General features: G+C 39.2%; 1 protein-coding gene across 8 annotated transcripts in view; it reads left to right on the forward strand.

Moving 5' to 3' along the window:
- LOC139628592 (collagen alpha-1(IV) chain-like) overlaps positions 1-19,202 on the forward strand; it is a 36,021-nt gene that overhangs the window by 11,282 nt on the left and 5,537 nt on the right. For 4 of the 8 annotated variants that reach the window (XM_071490398.1, XM_071490399.1, XM_071490396.1 and 1 more), the window contains 41 exons: positions 80-322; positions 2,235-2,288; positions 3,386-3,475; positions 3,696-3,740; positions 3,888-3,932; positions 4,057-4,119; positions 4,327-4,380; positions 4,546-4,572; positions 6,475-6,543; positions 6,659-6,721; positions 6,828-6,863; positions 7,424-7,468; positions 7,666-7,761; positions 8,478-8,531; positions 8,704-8,769; positions 9,193-9,237; positions 9,379-9,432; positions 9,528-9,569; positions 9,771-9,849; positions 10,053-10,088; positions 10,268-10,444; positions 11,524-11,613; positions 11,891-11,974; positions 12,100-12,170; positions 12,270-12,458; positions 12,568-12,739; positions 12,862-12,951; positions 13,093-13,200; positions 13,448-13,542; positions 14,378-14,528; positions 14,664-14,774; positions 16,086-16,250; positions 16,502-16,588; positions 16,773-16,907; positions 17,138-17,236; positions 17,356-17,454; positions 17,806-17,945; positions 18,074-18,200; positions 18,310-18,390; positions 18,605-18,703; positions 18,840-18,887. In XM_071490398.1, coding sequence (XP_071346499.1) covers positions 251-322; positions 2,235-2,288; positions 3,386-3,475; positions 3,696-3,740; positions 3,888-3,932; positions 4,057-4,119; positions 4,327-4,380; positions 4,546-4,572; positions 6,475-6,543; positions 6,659-6,721; positions 6,828-6,863; positions 7,424-7,468; positions 7,666-7,761; positions 8,478-8,531; positions 8,704-8,769; positions 9,193-9,237; positions 9,379-9,432; positions 9,528-9,569; positions 9,771-9,849; positions 10,053-10,088; positions 10,268-10,444; positions 11,524-11,613; positions 11,891-11,974; positions 12,100-12,170; positions 12,270-12,458; positions 12,568-12,739; positions 12,862-12,951; positions 13,093-13,200; positions 13,448-13,542; positions 14,378-14,528; positions 14,664-14,774; positions 16,086-16,250; positions 16,502-16,588; positions 16,773-16,907; positions 17,138-17,236; positions 17,356-17,454; positions 17,806-17,945; positions 18,074-18,200; positions 18,310-18,390; positions 18,605-18,703; positions 18,840-18,887 — 3,553 coding nt within the window. In that variant the 5' untranslated portion in view covers positions 80-250. The remainder of the gene's footprint in view (positions 1-79; positions 323-2,234; positions 2,289-3,385; positions 3,476-3,695; positions 3,741-3,887; positions 3,933-4,056; positions 4,120-4,326; positions 4,381-4,545; positions 4,573-6,474; positions 6,544-6,658; positions 6,722-6,827; positions 6,864-7,423; positions 7,469-7,665; positions 7,762-8,477; positions 8,532-8,703; positions 8,770-9,192; positions 9,238-9,378; positions 9,433-9,527; positions 9,570-9,770; positions 9,850-10,052; positions 10,089-10,267; positions 10,445-11,523; positions 11,614-11,890; positions 11,975-12,099; positions 12,171-12,269; positions 12,459-12,567; positions 12,740-12,861; positions 12,952-13,092; positions 13,201-13,447; positions 13,543-14,377; positions 14,529-14,663; positions 14,775-16,085; positions 16,251-16,501; positions 16,589-16,772; positions 16,908-17,137; positions 17,237-17,355; positions 17,455-17,805; positions 17,946-18,073; positions 18,201-18,309; positions 18,391-18,604; positions 18,704-18,839; positions 18,888-19,202) is intronic. The other 4 variants (XM_071490401.1, XM_071490400.1, XM_071490402.1 and 1 more) reach the window with 3 other exon arrangements.

Here is a 19,202-nt window from a genome sequence, read left to right on the forward strand (position 1 = left end):
TTGGCCATATCTTAGTTTGGACCGCCTCCTCTTCAGGATCAGGTTAAACAACTTCTCTGGGCTGTCCTGTCCATCCCAGATGGAGAACCTTAATCTAACTGAAGCAATGACCTTACATCACCAATAGTACGGCAGTGGATAGGTGCACTGTGAAGGCTGGTCGCTGAGGAGGATGCTCAAAAAGATATTCATCACCCGTGGTGTATCTGTGGTTCTCTGAGCTTCTGATTGAACTGGAGCAAGAAAAGTCATGGGAAGGCCAGTGCCTGTACTTCCTCTGATCCTGTTTGCTGTGATGCTGATGGGCACTGAGGCCAAAAATGTAAGATGTTTCTTTTTTTTCTATTACTGACACAACGTTATAGACTAATCTGCTTTAGTTCAGCCGACAGCATAGACTCCCATCTACACAGGTATTAAAATGCAAACTCTGACGGTACTGACTGTCTTTTTTCAGTAATGGTTTCATGTCAAACTGTACACACATCGGGCAGTCTTATTTGTGATCCTGTTAGTTGTGATTTCTTTAACAGTAGACTTAGGAGACTGAGTCAGTTGCTGAGCTACAGTGGTTGATTCAGAAAGAACTACTACATTTTAGCTTTTTTAAATTAATACTGTTTAGCATCCAGTATCTTTACCTTTCTCTTGCTATAACTCGCTCTACCAGAGCTTATACAAAAATCTGCTAAATCACTATTTATGGGGCAAACCATCATCCTGTAACATTATGTTCCTTGTGTATTTCCTGTTGTGTGTAATGCAAGCACCGTTCATTTTTCACTGTCTTAACATTGATATACAACACTGTGGTCTGTTTGCAGCTGTAGTGTCTATGCTTATCTGCAAACATCTTGAAGAAAAAGGATTTGTTTGGATTCTGTTTGCACATTCAGCTCAGTGTGTACAATATTCTTCAATGGGCCATGTTGGTGGGCCTGTTTATGGCAGTTTATGGAAAAAGGAAAGGATATGGAAGAAGGAGAGTTGAGAGATACCTGAAAATAAGGAAAACGTGCATTAAGCGGTAAAGCAAAACGTCTTAGTTATGTTGGTTAAATATAGTGTTATATAATAAAATATAGTGTGTAAGAGTGATGAGAGGACTGGCCAATGTGAGCAGAGGTTTAGGGTGAGATGAGGACAATACATATACATATAAAAAAAATATGAGTGACTTGAATTGTTTACGAAGTTTACTCCCACTGTAATGCTTATAACACGGGCAGTAACAATCAAATGTAAGCTCTTTGTTTCTATAAAAAATTCAGTAAAATAATGTACAATCAGTTATTAGTCCCAAAGTTCACAAATGATGATTTAAGTTCACTTTTTTTGGTGTTGTTGCTGCCATGGCAATAAAATGCAGCTCCTGTCCTGCTTTATAATAAGAAGATAATAATGTCCAATTGATTTCGTGCTTAATTATCATGTCATGTGCCCAGGGAAATTTAATTTAATACAGCAAAAAGGTCTCAATTAAACAAGGAAGTCGTAAGAGAAATGGTAACAGACCTAGTGGTCCCCATTTTTGTCCAGTGCACTTTGGTTTATGGTTGGGTCTTTACAAGACTAGGGTGGATTAGACATGTAATGCATCTGAAATAGTGTTATGTTAACTGATAATGGTTCATTGTGGAGGAGCACTGTAGCTCTGTAGCTCTACCTTTTTGGTTTGTAAGATTGAATGATTTTTTTTCTCCACTGATAAGCAGTAATGTTAACAGCCTTCAAATTAAAAGCCCCTGGGTTGAACACAAACACATGAGGTATTGATCATCTAACACTTGAGAGTTATATGTGTTGTTTAATAAAATTGCTTCCACAAATTCTCCCAGAATAAGCTGTCCTCACTGTGTGAATAACAGATTATTGATCAACATAATGCCTGTGAAATTTGCACTGGCTCAATCATATCAGTAGAGTCCCTTCAGTAACTGTGGTTAGACATATAACCATTAAGGTGGGGTAGGGGGGGGTGCACATGACTGTTAGGAGAACATAGTGAAGGTAGCCAAAGCTGAATGAATCGGATTCAAAAACATAAAATAAAAGTGCTTTCATGCTATAAAAGATATAAAGGTTCAGTTGAAATGACTGAAGTAGTAAGTAGTATGTTTTGATTTCAAAAGTGGGGTATGGCAGAAAACATGAAAAATTACTGCAGTCTAAATCAAAATAATGTCAAATTATTTACACAATACTTATTGAACCATGTTACAATTTCCTCTTAGTGTGTGTGCAATGGAAAATCAAGGTGCCGCTGTGAAGGAGTGAAAGGCAGCAGGGTGAGTGGATCATCTATTGAATGATTTTTTGCCTTTTGCTATTATAAAACTACTGCTCTTTACATAACTTTCTACAAAATTGTTTTATTTTTTAATTTGTTCGTAGCCACGTGCTGCAGATGAAACTGAAACACCATTATTTTAGCATAGCATGATGAAAGTGCAAGCTCAATGTTTTTTTAATAAAATGAAATGTATAAACTCTGATGTTTGATGCAACTATGTCATCCTGAACTAGAACCTGTAATTAACCTTTCTTCTTCAGCTGTCATACACAGCGATTTTCATGATTAAAATGTTTCAACATCCTCCATAATTATTTTATGAGACCAGCTGTGTCATTTCAAATGAATTTGCGGTGAGCTCCGAGCAGAGAGAGAGCCCATGAAACTTCTTTAGTGTGATACAATCCAGACTCAGCAATGGTCTACCAGAAATGCTGTGACTGAAATCTTGCACCTTCTTGCATTGTTGATTAATATTTCAGTCGACAAATGCAATCATGAGGGACATTTTAAATCAATCCAAAAAGCATGTAAAATCAAATTGAATCAATAAGTCTGTATCAGCTATATTTAAAAATGTATATACACTTTATACTCACTCTGTTTGTTTAAAAGACTTCAATAATAACCAACCTGTGGTTGAGAAGTAAATAGTGTTAATTTTCACTTTGGTAAACATCAAGTCTAACTGTCAAAAGTGTCAATCCACCACTAAAACATTTTTCAATTGACAACAACTTGAACCATGTTACTATTGTTTTCGCCCGCTGTTGTATGTTTGTTCACAGTAGTAAGATTTACATAAACATACGAGTAAACAAGCTTATATTTCCCAACCATGATCAGCTGAAAAACACAGAAAATGGTGATTTTCCATTTGTAAACCTATGTAAATGTATATGGGCATGCATTGATGTTATTCAGCAGCATGTTAATTATTATGCATCAATCTCAGTCTCTAGTATTTGAGTGTGCAGCTGTATTTCAATAAACATCCAGGAAACTCTAAATTCTTCAACAGCTCTTTAGTATAACTGAAAACATTTATAAGTGAAAATTTGTAAATTGGTAAATTTTCTCTCACACACACAGGGAGACAGAGGTTTTCCAGGAGATTCAGGTCCCCAAGGACCAGTAGGCCGTCCAGGATCACATGGTCATGCTGGGCCTATGGGTCCAAAGGTAGCATTTCAACCACGCTCTTGTGTCTCCTTCACTCTTATATTCTGTATATCTCCACATCCCATACTGTTGTCAGAGGGAAACATTGACTCAAATTGTGTATGACTGTGTATGTTCCCACTTGTGTTTCTACTTGTGTACCAGGACATCACTTTTAGTTGTGCTTATACTGCATCACACTAAATCACTAAGATGAATTATATGTCGCTGTCTTTGACAGGGCAACACTGGGCCTGATGGACCTGTGGGACCAGTAGGGGATCCGGTAAAATAATTGTGCTATTCAAACTTGCGTCTGTTTGGATGTTTGTTGGGTATATGTGTATAGACTTAGGTATAAACTTTGTGGTAGAGCAGGTATCCATTCTATTGTACCTGTCTGTCTATTCTTGTTTTGTTACTATCATTACAGGGACCTGAAGGCAAAGAAGGATTTGCTGGGTCACATGGTTTACCGGTGAGGTGTCTTTTATAGAACTGTGTTACTCTGTTCATCATCTGATTTATGTATTGTGTAAGTGCATGTCCCTGCATATTCTAATAGATACTGGTTACTTTCTTCTGCTGATATTCTCTTACAGGGTATTCCAGGTTTACAAGGGCCTCCGGGCCCCCCAGGGGCCCCAGGATGCGATGGAATAGATGTAAGAAATTATTACATATTAACAGTGGTATCCTGTAATAGTTTCAATTCATTTGTGACTTGGTGAATATAGCTTTACCAGAAATTATATAAGACAGTCAGAGCTTTTCGGTCATACTGTTTCCACTCCCAAACAATTGTATTTATGCTTAAAAGTGTTTGTGATACATGAACCTTAGCATGTTTTGAGCACATTACTTTCTTTTAGGGAGATGAGGGACCTCCTGGTTTCCCTGGACCCAATGGTAGTGATGGAGATCAAGTAAGAAACAAAACCAAAATAATTTATTATGATGTTGTACTCAAATACAGTATTCTGGCTTGCTACACCTCAACATCAATCACCATTACTATATGGTGCCAAGAAAATTTACCATTAACAAATATGTTAACTGTTCAAAATCTGACTCATCTCTTTACTTTACAGGGTCCACCAGGTCTGCCTGGACCTAAGGTAATAAAATGTATTATATGCCACCCAGGGCTGGTTATTATGAACTTTTTGTATTTTGGAAAAGTGAGACTGCAGAGTTGCAGTAATACCTGCTTTTTAAGAAGTTTATTAGCAGGGAAAAAAATATGACACTGCAATAGCAGATGCCCTCTTTGGCTCCCCAGGCTCCCAATACTCATTTTGTACCTAGTCCATGTGAGACCAATCACTTGTTTCAAGATTTTCTTTGTTTTTATCCATCTGTCAAGTCTGTCCTTACACTTTTATCTGCCACAAATGTGTGCTAATTATCTAAGCAAATTCTGAATACAGTTTTTATGAGCATTATCAATCACGATGATGTCAGGCTTAGATCTATCATCTTTGTGTATCTGTGGATATATCATTTGCATGTACCTACTCTTATGTACTTTCCATGTGATGGTGGCAAAAGCATGTCTTAGCTAAGGTGTGCGCAGTCTTCCATCTTTTCAGCTTTGAAAAATAATTCCAAATAGGATGATCTGCCCAGACTGGAAGCTGTGATGGATACAGATGCATCTGAGCACTTACTGGCCACAGCACCAAAGCTCACTGTTTGCGTTTTTTACAGTTCTTCCACTAGTGGCGACACTGCTGTGTTCCAACAGGGCAAATGGACACATTGCTTTGACCTGGCTACCACCCCTGGTCCTTGAAAAATAAAGAAAACAATAGACATGAGACCCACTGTACCCACTGTACATGGGCAGAAACCACTCTACATTTACTCTAAAGAAAGTAGTGGAATAGATTCATCACCAGGATATACCTGAGATATACCTTGATATCTCCATGATTTCCTGGGTAAAAGGCTATGATAGACACCATATGACAAATACAAACGCATGTGCCTGCTATCCCAGGAAGTTAAATAGTCTTGCAGTAAAGTTCTTCTGTTCAGTAAGAGTGAGTAGTGAAGTACAGCAGGTTACTTTCTGGCTACTCCCTAATCCCCACTACTTTTCACTGTGTGGACACATGGGTACAACTGCTGCAGTGCTGGGACTGTGCAGGTTGTCTTACCTGGATAATTCTAAAGGCAAGTGCACTGGTACATACTATTCACTTTGGTGTCAGACATAATCAGGGCTCACTATAAACTGGAGCAAAGCTCTGTAAATCAACCAATGATTTTGCAAACAGTTTTTTGGACTACTGAAGTAGCAACCTCCAAAAATAAGAATATAAATAAATATAAATAAATAGGAGGTGTTCACAAACATCTCCCTGACAGTAAGTTGGCACAACCTCTCCAATGAGGTCAGCATTTGGAAATATCTCAAAATGGGAATCAGGATTCAGACATTCTCTGGCAATATGCTCGGGTCTCTCCTCAGTTCTATTCTTAACACTTTGACAAGACTTTTGAGTGTGAGAGATTGCTGTGTGAGAGTCCATGTTTGGCCACTTAATGCTGTTCTGTCATGTCTGTGTCCTGGTGGTGGATGCTTTTAACTAGCTTTTCCTGTTAAGCTCGTTGAAACCCTTTAGAAGGCAAAGCCTTTGTAAAATAGGCTGTCATTTGTAATCCTTGTTCTACGAACACAGGTAAAAGCCTCTGAATATTGGTACGGCTCTTCCACTAGATGCTGAAAACGTAGTAAATGAGAAGTAGGGTTTATGTGGTCAATTCATTTCTGCAACCTCCAAGACACTGAATGTGGTCATTGTAATTCTGAGCACACGCATGCATGTCAAGTGCGCAGATAAATTAAAGATGAGTGATGAAGCCTACAGAGCCCAGTTGAGAACTAGATTTCCAAAGGTAACTGTTAAATATTATTCTGTCTTGTATGCTGTGTTATTGCATACCTGTGATTCTCAGGTATTCAATTCAAGTTAAATCTTAAATGAACTTACTTCATTACCTCTATTTCACAGGGTGACTCCAGGGTGTCAGCAGATTCAATACCAGGGCCACAGGGGCTACCTGGGAGGGAGGGAGACATTGTAAGTATTTAGATTGCAATAATGATAATAATAATAACAATGGTAGCGTTGTTGTTTATACAATATTCTTTGTGATAGTCAACAACACTTTCCATGAATTCCCTTACTGTTTCAGGGACTTCCAGGTTTGCCTGGAGAGCATGGACCATTAGGTGACCCTGGACCAAAGGGCTCTAGTGTAAGTGAAGTTGTTTTGTTACTAATAATTACTATTACTATAATTTGACACTATAGAAAATTATTATGCAGTGCTTGATATCTCTGCCTGCTTTCTTTGTAAACAGGGATTTCCTGGACGTCCAGGTGCTCCAGGATCTAAGGTAGTGCTAATAAATATTTCTTTGAAAAAAAAAAAAAAAAAAAATATATATATATATATATATATATATATATATATATGTGCAGTATTTGACAGCTTATACCTGATACCTCATACCTGATGATGAGTGCGAGTTTTTACTGGGTGTCCCAGTGGCACAGAGAAAAACCCGCTTGAGAACTACAGCTGCAGGGTTTCTAATTTGGCCTGTTATCTATTTATTATAACTGGCAGTTTTCACACCACCTGGGAAAGTGTAAATATTTCTGGACTGTTGCTGTTGCTGTAGTGACTACTACTAGATAGTAACAGCAATTGTCGGTGAAATGCCTCTCAGACAGTTTTTAATTGTCATAACATGTTTAGTATCAGAGAAAGGTCAGGACATTCTGTTCCCTTTGATTGGATGTAAAGCAACAAGGATGGTTAATGTGGGAACTGACCTTGACGTGAGAACAGCAAAAAACAAAGCAAAATAAAGGAGTTTTGAGAAAAAATGGAAGACATGATAATTTATACAAACAAACCACAAATGCTGTCCCACATTCCCACATTCTTCAGGGTCAAGAAGGTGCAAGCAGTAATCTAGGACCTCCTGGACCAAAGGTAATTTTTTAAGATACTGTGTTATAATATAATTATAATGTTACATTTAATTAAAGATTAGACATTGTTGAATTGATAGATGCCATTGCATCATATTTTTTATTTTTCCAGACCATTTTTGTTAAATGATCATAACATTATCTGTGTGGATTATGAATTATTTCTGATTGAGGATGATTTCCATTTGTTTGATCCAGGGGAGACAAGGACCCCGAGGACCACCAGGGCCACCAGGTCGGATCAGGGAGCTTTCCGCTGAGAGTCTCGAGCTAAAGATACAGGAACACATGGAGGTCAGATCACTGTAACAATTAAATATTCTGTAGAGTGCTGTTTCCTGTATGTATGAGGACAATTGTAATGCAGTATAATTAATATAATAATACTGAATCAATCAAGGTTACAGTTTTTTGGGGGTTGCAACTTCCCTAAATGACAGCGCCAACAAAGTCCGTTTGGTGAATAGCTAGTGCACCTGAGGAAACACATTTCACACCATGCTTGTAGTTTCACACTTCAAAATTAAACGTAAGCCCTGTGGTATCACACTTGGCTCACTGGAACAGTTTCGAAATTTTGCAGTAGGTGATTGAACAGCAGGCTCTGACACAGTGTCAAGACTCAAAACAAAGGCTGGACAAAACCTGCAATTTCTCTTAGTAAATGGAAAAAACAAAAAGAAAAATGAAAAGATCAGTTTAGAGGGAAATTTCACAACAATGATGCTTGGTATTGACACCTATCATGACCATTAAAGGTCACTATAATATCATTTTTCTTGTGTAGAACTGGAAATTGTGTCCTGAGGATGGCATCACAAGAAATACATTTCATTCACCTTCTGTGGATGATGAATTTCCACAGCACATTTTAAAGCAGTGTGGCCAGTCGTTACTAAAATATCTTTTACTATTTGTGACCAAAGTGTTGGACAAACAGACTGCCAGGCAAGTGTTGTCATTGCAACTAACTGAGCCATACTGTAACATGAGGTTTGTTTCTTATTCAGGTTCTAAAAGGAGATAAAGGAGATGTAGGAGAAAAAGGCTGCAAGGGTGAACCAGTAAGTTTCTCTTTAAAACTCATACCAGTAACACTCTGACATGGCATTGTAAGTTAATAGCCATTTTTGATTTTTAAACTCTCCAAAATACCACTCTCCGATACTTACTCTGCCTTGTTAGTCCCGTGTATTTCTCTCTCTGATTCCTGTGCTTATTTCAATCTGTTCACAGGGAGACATTGGTTATGGCCTTTACACCAAAGGATCAAAGGGAGACAAAGGATTTCAGGGCCCAGAAGTAAGATGCTTCCGTAGATCCTCACCTTTGAGCCTCCTCATCTGACTGTGCATACGTGTGAAATGTAGCAATGTTCCAAAACAAAAAATATACTGTGTTATTTGACCATGGAATTATATCTTTTGCCTTTCAAACTGTTTTTTTTTTACCTCTTCACTTTGCATTAAATGGTCACAGTTAGACTTTGGAAATAGCTCAAGACAGAGGATGAACAGCAGAGGGCAGTGATGCAACATTAAACTCAATGAGATTTGCCATTGAATAGAAGAACGAAAGGAAATAAAAGAACAAAAGACCCATATAATTTATCTAGACACCATTCCATCAAAATTCTGTTGCTAGAAGATATCTTCCATGGTAAAGTGTACCACTACAACTTTTTTGAAAAATTATTAAAACTGGTGTTCTTATTTGCCCTTACAGGGAAACCCAGGGAAGGATGGTGATCCTGGACAATCTGGATTTAGGGTACTGTTCTACTGTGCTTGCATGTGTATGTGGTGTGCAGAATCATTATGTTATTGTGTGTGTGTGTGTGTGTGTGTGTGTGTGTGTGTGTGTGTGTGTGTGTGTGTGTGTGACTTCTGAATACAATATAGTTTTCTTTAGGGAAGGCCTGGCCCCCAAGGTGATCCAGGATATTTTGGGAACCCAGGAGGCAGGGTTAGTGATATGTCAGATTTGCCAAAAACATAATGCAGTCTTATGGTGGGTAGATATGCTTTGTTTTATGCTTTGTTTGTAAATTCTAACTTTAGGGTGAAAAGGGAAGTAGAGGTCCACCTGGTCCACCTGGAGATGTGAGTTTACTTCTCCTACTCCTGATATTTTTTTAAATTGCTATTTTCAATGTTATTCAAGTCAGTGGAGTAACTGGTATGTTAATATGTGTTATTTATTTAGAAATGTGATATGATGAAAGAATGAATTATAAGTGACTATATCTATCACTATCCCTGCACCATGATTTCACTACATGACCTATGTGGCTTTGTTTGCAGGTATTTGGCCCTGAGCCACTCAAAGGATACCGTGGAGATCCTGGTTCCCCTGGCCCACCTGGGCCTCCAGGGCGTCGAGGTTGATCAATAGCAATAACAATCAATCAAGATCAATAGATCAGGAACTGACAAATAGTGAGATGACAGACAAATAGATCAGTACAACAAAGGCTAAATTTAGCATCTGCCATGATTCTATTGTTTCTGTAGTAGAGGTTCTAACTCTACAAAGTAATTAGACTCAGACTATAGAAATAATATATGTTACTGTTCTCCACTCAGGTATTACTGGGTTTCCTGGACCAGATGGACCTGCAGGTGTGCAGAAAAGAGACTATTATCATCTTGTCTGTCTTTCAGTCTATCTATCTCTCTGTCTGTCTGTCTGTCTGTCTGTCTGTCTGTCTGTCTGTCTGTCTGCCTGCCTGTCTGCCTGTCTGTCTATGTATGTTTTGTCTAAATATACGAGCCACAGTCTCTCACTTTACATTACACAGGCCATGCATCTGGGAATTATGTGCCAGGCCCACAAGGTCCCCCTGGCATTCCAGGTCTCAAAGGGGACACTGGGGAGCCTGGAGATATTTATACCGGATTTCCAGGTCTAGATGGGGATCCTGGTGATCCAGGGCCTCCAGGGGATCAGGGTCCACCTGGACCTCCAGAAGACAGAAGTATGTATAAATGCCTCCATTGCTTCCACTTTCAGTAATATTGGTAGAACTTTCAAATATCTTAATTACTGTATCAACAAACTTCTTGCATTGATGATAGTGCTGATTAATTCAGTTAAACTTTTTCCTTTTGATGTCTTTTTATCTATAGGCTTCTACCATGTTATAATAAGCTTATAGAACAGGGGCAGTTACTAGATAAGAATGTCTATATGGAATTTTAAACTGATATAAAAAGCCACAGGCTAAGAGGGCTTGTAACCAATATAAGGGGCATTAATACTTTACTATTTCCACTTTCATATGGTCCCTCTATGGATCTACATTGGTCAGCAGAGAGCATATCTTGAATATCTTCTCAGCGCTCACTTGCTTTCTTCTCTTTTCTGTTAAGTAGATATAAAATATCTGCAGTTTTTTTTTATATAGTAATGCACACAAATATTATGTAATGGAAAAAAGTGGCATAATTGAGAAATGTTACGGTACTATTTGCTGAGTGCATTTTTGACATGCATGAAAACCTTTTTTGAAAAGATAGTAACGGATTTTCTCTCTGTGTGTACAGAACTGTAGTGGCTTTGCCATTCATTTCAATATTTAAAATACTGAAATTTTTATTCTTTTGTGTTCAGATAGTCAAGATAAGCCTGTTATAATAAGCCACAAAGCAGCACCTCTCCTCTTTCATCATCAAAGACTTCAGTGACCTGTGGAGCTGCAGGATGAATTGTTCTGCCTGTGAACATACAACTACTCTTTACAGTAATAGCAGATATTTGATTTTGTGCCCGGCTTTCTGTGTTTAACAAATGAGCCAACATTTATCAGAGTTACATGGTATTAGAAAACCAAAAAGGCGGTGGTGATGAACAATCATCAGTGTTCGAGTTTGGACTCAAATTCAAACTGTTACAGTTATAATGTATGGTAGGCACATTTTTGGTCAGTCTGTCATGACTTGATCACTTGGAAGTCTCAATTACCATCAAATGTACAAATTATGAACATTTTTTGGTATAAATGTGGCAATATTGGGACAGTTAGTAGTAACCTCATGTTGCTTGTGTTTCTTGTAGCTAACAGGATTACTAAAGGTCTGCCAGGAATGAAGGGAATGAAGGGAATACCTGGAGCAAGGGGATATGATGGAACATTTGGAAAGAAAGGTGGGAAACTAAGTGTTATTCATCAATTAATAATTACTATTTCATTTGTTTCACAGTGGTTTGTCATCACTTCTTACCTGCTAACTCAAAGTCATACAGATACATTGCGGTTTATGGAGCCCTGCAATATTTTATCACTTTTTAATGTAAGTTTTTAGTCCTTTCAACAGGCTGGGCTGGAAAGAATAAAAAAAATAAAAAGTTATGATGAGGAAAATATAATAGTGTGTAATAAAAATGAGACTCACAAATATTTTCATTCTTATGCTCTGTACAGGAGAGACGGGGGAGCCCTGTTATGAGTGTATCGGAACAGGACCCCCAGGACCACCGGGACCCCGTGGTCCACCTGGCACCCCTGGTAAAGCCATTCACTGCATGAAAACACATGTTTCTACAACTCTTTCATCCAATATTTAAATGCATTTTACATTTTGCTAGTGATAATGGAAAGTAAAAGAAGCTTAAAACTGTCTTGTTGCACAGGCCACGATCAAGGACCAGGTGCCAAAGGTGATCCAGGCTTGCCAGGACCAAGAGGTTTAAGTGGAAGACCAGTAAGACAGCATTTCTTTTAAAAAGTACTTTGTTGTAGTTGTTTGTTTTTTTGTTTGTTTTTTTTACAAACACTTGTCAGCAGTTGTTTTTCTCTGAAGGGTCCTGATGGTGAAGCAGGATTTCCAGGTCCTCCAGGACAAAAGGGAGACTCACATTCCTACAGCACCCCAGGGATAAAGGGAGAGAGAGGAGACCCAGGATGGCCTGGCTTACCTGGTGCAGTTGGCCAGCCTGGGCCTCCTGGGTTACCAGGCCGTAAGGGCAATCAAGGCCTTCCAGGGGATTTGGTGAGAAGGGTTTGGCTGACTTGAGTTTACAGTAAAAACTGAGTCTTTGCCATTTGGTGGCACATTGTGATGCTTCAAAGTTCCTCACAATCCTACATCCTCTCTCTAGTATCCATTCCCTGGTGTAGACAGAGACCGCGGTTTTCCAGGCCCACCAGGGCCTTTAGGCAGACCAGGACTGGTTGGCCTCCCTGGGCCAGCGGGATATGGGCCTGTTGGACCTCCAGGAAGTAAGGGAGATGTTGGGGTACCTGGCCTCCCAGGGGAACCTGGAATTCCAGGTAAAGAAACACACTGAGAAACAAACAATTTAACAGACATTTATACATAAACACACAAGTATCCAGAGAAAATGACTAACAGCCAGTGTATGCCCCATTTTCCCTCCTTCCTGCATTGGTAGGCCAGAAAGGGGAACCTAGCCACATCCACACAAAAGGACCCCCTGGACCACCTGGATTTAAAGGCATGCCCGGTCAACCTGGAAACCCGGGTAAGCATGGCTAATATAATGGATGGATGGATGGATGGATGGATGGATGGATGGATGGATGGATGGATGGATGGATGGATGGATGCTCTGTATATGATCATACAATAAATGATAAAGGCATACGTAACAACAAACATCCAGGTTATCAAGGAGTATCAGGTTCCCCAGGACCACCAGGTTCTCCAGGACAGAAAGGAGAAAGGGGTGATTTGACATATCCTGGAAAGCAGGGGATCCCAGGACAGAAAGGTAATCCATGTGGTATTAATGTCAAGTGAAAAAGCTACGTTTATACCCTAGTCATTCTCTCCCATTCTCTCCCATTCTCTTAAGTCAGCGATACCTGACTTAAGAGAATGGGAGACAGCTGATAGTGTCATTAATGTATCATCAATGTTTATTTAACTGTGTGTGTGTGTGTGTGTGTGTGTGTGTGTGTGTGTCTGTGTGTGTGTGTGTGTGTGTGTGTGTGTGTGTGTGTGTGTGTGTGATTCAGGTGACAAAGGACAGCCAGGTTTACCAGGTTTTCCAGGTAGGGGCTTGCCTGGTCAGCCAGGTTCACAAGGCCCTCCTGGTCCTCCAGGACTGAAGGTCAGTGACACAAACAAAATTTGTTACGTAGTAGTAAACATGTACATATAGTATATATAGTATAATAATATTTATGTAAAAGCAAAGTGGAACATAAAACTAAAGGTATCCAGTTTTAAGTCCTGATGCCAGGTTTTACACTGTGTAATACAGATGCAGATGTAAAAAAAGAAAAATTAGTTCCATGGCATTATGTCATTACTGTATTAATGTTATGTAATTTGTTCTGAGGTGGAAAAGTATATCTGTCAATCATGGTTACCCATGAGAAACAGGCTTTTTCGCTTGTTGACACTCTCTCAATAACAGCAACGGTACTACAGTTTGCAGCTAGTCAGCTTAGAAACTACCAGCAACTCTACAGCTCACTCTAATTCACTACTTTTGACTACTAGACTTGTCTCTTGACCATATCTGTTAGGCTGCGAGTCAACTAGCAAAAGTAACTCCACCCAGCCAGGAAACAGTTTTGCACAGTACCCTCAATAAAACCTGTGTTTTAATTGTGTTATGTGCTAATTATTAAGTTGCTTTAGAGCTGGACTTGTTGTTTTTTTTTGTTTGTTTTTTTTTTTAACTTTTGGACAAAGTCAAGCTAGCTGGTTCCCCCGTTTCCAGTCTTTGTACTAAGATTAGCTGACTAGCTGCTAGCTGTAGCAGCATATTTTTCATACATAGTCATATTACTGTAATCCTGTCATCTAACTCCCAGCAAGAAAGTAAATAAGTGAATTACTCAAAATGTCAAACTATTGCTTTAAGTGTGACCCAATTATATATGTTTATTGGTTGTACCTTTTATTTACGAGTGTGAATTAAGGAACATTTTTTACAGGGTAATGGTGGCCCTGGAAAGCCTGGACCCACAGGCCCCCAAGGGTTTCCAGGACAAGATGGAGATCAGGGCCCTATAGGAGATCCTGGGACCCCTGGTCTACCTGGGAAACCAGGGCTGATTGGCAACCCTGGTTACCCAGGAGAAAAAGGTACTTAAACACCAAATAGAAAACTGTAGCCCACAGACAGATGTAGTTCATCTAAAAAGACATGTTCATTCTTACATACATGTTCAAACAAACATATGTTCATCTATTTACTGCATTATTCTATGCTACATACAGGTAGTAAAGGTGCGAGAGGCCCCACAGGATTACCTGGAAGCAAAGATTTATGTGAAGTTTTAGCTGGACCAGTGGGACCACCTGGACCAGATGGTTATCCAGGACTTCCAGGTCAGTGTTGGTGAAGTCATGTGATGTACTTCAACACTAGAAGGACACTGAAAGTTGAAAAATTAAAGTAGATTAAATGTCAACTCTCAGTTCTATTGAAATACAGTTTTACAGTTTTTCTCAGTTGCTTTGGTACATTTCTCACACGTCCTTAACATTTGCAAAAATAGTTAGTGCATTTCTCAGAACATTTAGTGCATAGTACAACATCATGGATTACCTGTAAAAGCGAGTAACTTGCTCAGAATCCTAAGTCTATGTATCATAGGTAAATATTTATGTCAGTGAACATGTCATTACCATCAGAATCCCAAGTCCATGAATCATTGTTTATGGACAAGATATTCAGAATGTTTAGTCATGTTATCAATGTAACATGTGTACCCTAAGCATTTTCTGATGTAAACTATGCAAAACATCTGCATGACAATGGCTGGAAACATAGAAAAAGGACAAAATTACGCATCACTGTCTGTGGGAGACTGATTAAAGAATATTTTAATGTTTGTACTGTAGTATGTTGACAGACCATGCACTACAATTGCAAGCCAGGAATTTTTTTTTTTTTTACAGTACAGCACCTTATAACATAAAGGAAATGATATACGTAATAGAAAATGAAAAATATAATCAGAAATGGAAACACAATTTACATATAACTCTACATGCTTTCTACTTTTTACAATTGCTGGCGATCCTGTATGTTGGGCCACATGTGTCATCCACATCACAACAGATATCTTCCCTCACAATGCAGTGTGGAAAGAATCTTCTAGAATGTCTTATCCAGCCTCTGCAGGTGTCTGCTGTGATGTCCTCACATGCAGCATCCATCGCAGCAAGCAGTGTCATCTGTGTATGTGCGTTACGGTCATATGCCTTCCACCTCCAAGCCGAGAAGACAGATTATGACAACTAGTTCAACACTTTTGCATACAATTGCTTACACAATGAACAAATGACAAGTTGGTTTGGAGGGTAAGACTATTCAACTGAGGGCTAGTGATGATGTATGAAACAACTGCCAATTGTACATAATCATCTGCATGAATGTACGAAAGCATTTGCAAAGTGACAAAATGAACAAGAAATTGCTGTTATGATGTGCACAAGTGAGAGGATGTGGAGATTGAACGAGCAGTTTTGAGAATTTCAATTCTGTTCTGAGAAATGCAGCAAAGCAGCTGAGAAAAAACTGTGACATATTCAAACTGTTATGTTATATAATTAAGAAATGCTTTTTTCACTGTTCTCTTCACCTTCATATTTTCCTCTGTTCCCACACCTATCTCTCTGTCTTCCCTCTCCCAGGACCTAATGGGTTGCCTGGTGAGAACGGGAACCCAGGTTTACCAGGGTCTGGTCGTCCTGGCCCCCAAGGTGAGCCTGGTTTCCCTGGGCAATCAGGCTTTGGTTCTCGTGGGTTTCCTGGACTGAAAGGGATTAAGGGACAAAACGGCCTGCCTGGTCAACCAGGTATGGTGCTGTTTCTCTGACAGGTCACTACACTCATTTGATTATGTTTAATTCTTCAGGACACAATAGATGTGAAGAGGTTCAACTGTACTGTAATGTGTAAGAAAAACATTATATCCAATCAAAGTGCATGCCAAAAATACTTATGAACCTATGCCAATGTAAGACTGTACAGATTCTGTAATTAGAGAATACTTTTATGGAATTGTAGTAAGAGCTTGTCTTAAAGTGTTCCACTTGGATTTCTTCAGGACTGAGAGGAGACCCTGGACCAGATGGGTTTCCAGGACATGGACTCGAAGGATTGCCTGGAATTATGGGACCACCAGGCCAAATAGGTGACACACAAATACAAACACACATACCTTCACAGACAAGTAAATCACTGTGTACTTATTAAACATGCAAAGTCTTAGGAAGCCTTATGTCAGATACAGTTGAGAGCTTTTGGCCTTTTCCTGTTGTTGGTGATTCATTATGTGGTTCATAGAATTAATGCCCCCATGACTGTTCCCCACAAAGGTTTCCCTGGCCCAAAAGGAGCCAAAGGTCCCTGGGGTTCAGCAGGCATAAATGGAGACCCAGGTCTCAGAGGTCCTCCAGGTCCTTCAATACTGATAGAGACAGTTGGGCCCCCAGGAGATCCAGGCAATTCAGGTACGTTTTACAATAAACTCCTCTTGTAAGAACAGCGTTCCACAACCACTTACTGTAAGATGGAGTTGTTTCACTAAATATAAGTTTTTTTTTGTAAAAAAAAATGTTTCTGTTGAGGTTGAAATAAACTTTAGATATTGGTGGTAGAGGACATTTTCTATTGCCAGAGTGCATATCAAGTCCCAAATGCAATCTTTGCAAGTCCTTAATGAAAGGTGATATTTTATAAGGTCCCCCTGGTTTATCTGGTCCTCCTGGAGATACTGGAAGTACTGGGCCAAAAGGGCAGAGTGGGACACATGGAGCACCAGGGAGTCCTGGACACAAAGGTTTGAAATTAGTTTCAATCTTGTACCAATGATTTATTTGTATTTCGGTAGCAAGAAATCTGGCAATACAGTAAAGGTTTTTGAACCTGTCTTTGTGCTGTGTGGTTTCCTTTGTCCAGGTCCTCCAGGTGATCCAGGTATTGATGGATCAGTGTTCTCAAAAGGAAGTCAAGGACCTGCTGGACTGTCAGGCGACCCAGGAGTCAGAGGGCCTCAAGGTAAAATCTAATCTAGTTTAAGACCATTAAGGCCACATTCACACCTCCTTCAAGTAATATATGAATAATAAATACAGTAATATATATATATATATATATATATATATATATATATATATGTGTGTGTGTGTGTGTGTGTGTGTGTGTGTGTGTGTGTATATATATATATTTATATACAATTGTTATCATTATCATTATCATTATTATCATTATCATGTAGCATAATTAATATTATTGAATAATTTAATTGTATAGCTTCCCTGTCACACAAACAACAGTTGTGCAGTTGTGGATACAAAGGTTTTGTCTATGTATCTGACCTAAAATAACTGTTTCATTCAACCCTCATAGGCCTAAAAGGAATAAAAGGAGATCAAGGAATAACTGGAGCACCAGGTCCAGATGGTGCACCAGGTCCAACTGGATACAAAGGGGTTAATGGAGAACCAAACTACTCTGGATATGGACGGCCTGGGCCAGTGGGACAAAAGGTAGTGATGACTTGTCTAAAATAACAGTCCAGTCTGGTAAAATATTTAAATGTGTATAGATTGTGTATGAAATACAAATAATGATCATTTCTCTCTCAATTTCTTCTTATTCTTCTTCCTGTCCTCAGGGTGAACCGGGAGCAATTAATACTTACATGATGAAGGGCCAGAAAGGAGAACCTGGTTCAGAAGGACTACCAGGTCCACCAGGAAGCTGTGGACCCAGAGGAAACCCAGGACCTGATGGAAAAAATGGTTACTACCACTGATCATGAAAATTAGGCAGTCTATGATTGGGTATATATTTTTACTCGTACTTCATTTACCTCTCCACTACACTCCTGTCCCCAACCTGCTGTTCCAGGTTCACCAGGCCACCAAGGGCCTAATGGTTCAGATGGGCTTCCAGGAGGCAAAGGACTCAGAGGACCTAATGGACCACCAGGCAAAGTCCTTTGAAATTGTTTTCTACTATATAATGATACCAAAAAAAAAAAATCACCAAATCAATGAACAACATATTTTAAAGGTGCAACCCACTGTATGACCTTTACTATAGAAAATGCTTGACAAGTATTATGCTATTTCACTATTATGTTTGATTTGAACTTCATTTTATGTGTATACAGCCTTACTTTTTTCATATCTATTTGTCTCAGGTGTCCCAGGTCCGCCGGGTGTTGTTGGTTATCCAGGTCCTAAAGGCAACCAGGGCAAGGATGGGATTCCTGGAAGACCAGGGCAGAAAGGGGAGACTAGTAAGAAACATCATTAAAAGTCCTGTGTGCCTCAATGAGCTCATGTCCATCCTATAAGCATTGTTAGTTTGTATTTTCTGTCTGTTATAAAAGTTCAAAGGCAAAGCTCACCTATCTTTCCATCTCTCCTCTGTAGCCATAATTGAAGGGACACCTGGAGGACGTGGTGACACAGGTCAACCAGGTGAGTCAGAGGTAAATGACACTGTCCTTTTCAGTGGCTCTACGAGCAATCCACTTGTGTCAGTTTTCTTTGTTTTGTTAACATATTTTTATCTTACAACTGGGCCATTTGGATAATTTTCTGAATGAGTTTGCCCTGCCTTCTAAAGTTTAAGGCAGGTTTTCTCAAACTTGGTAGCAGTCCAAATAAGCAGTCAGACATGCCACCTACTCATTTATAACTCCTCTTCAGAACTACATGCATCATTGTGATGTGAGCAGATTAAAAATAATGAAATTATGAATTGAAATTGATGAGACTGTTCAAAACTATATT

The sequence above is a fragment of the Trachinotus anak genome, unplaced genomic scaffold (assembly GCF_046630095.1).
Source record: "Trachinotus anak isolate AG129_WGS33_773 ecotype Australia unplaced genomic scaffold, CSIRO_AGI_Tana_v1 ptg000012l, whole genome shotgun sequence".
NCBI classification, from domain to species: domain Eukaryota; kingdom Metazoa; phylum Chordata; class Actinopteri; order Carangiformes; family Carangidae; genus Trachinotus; species Trachinotus anak.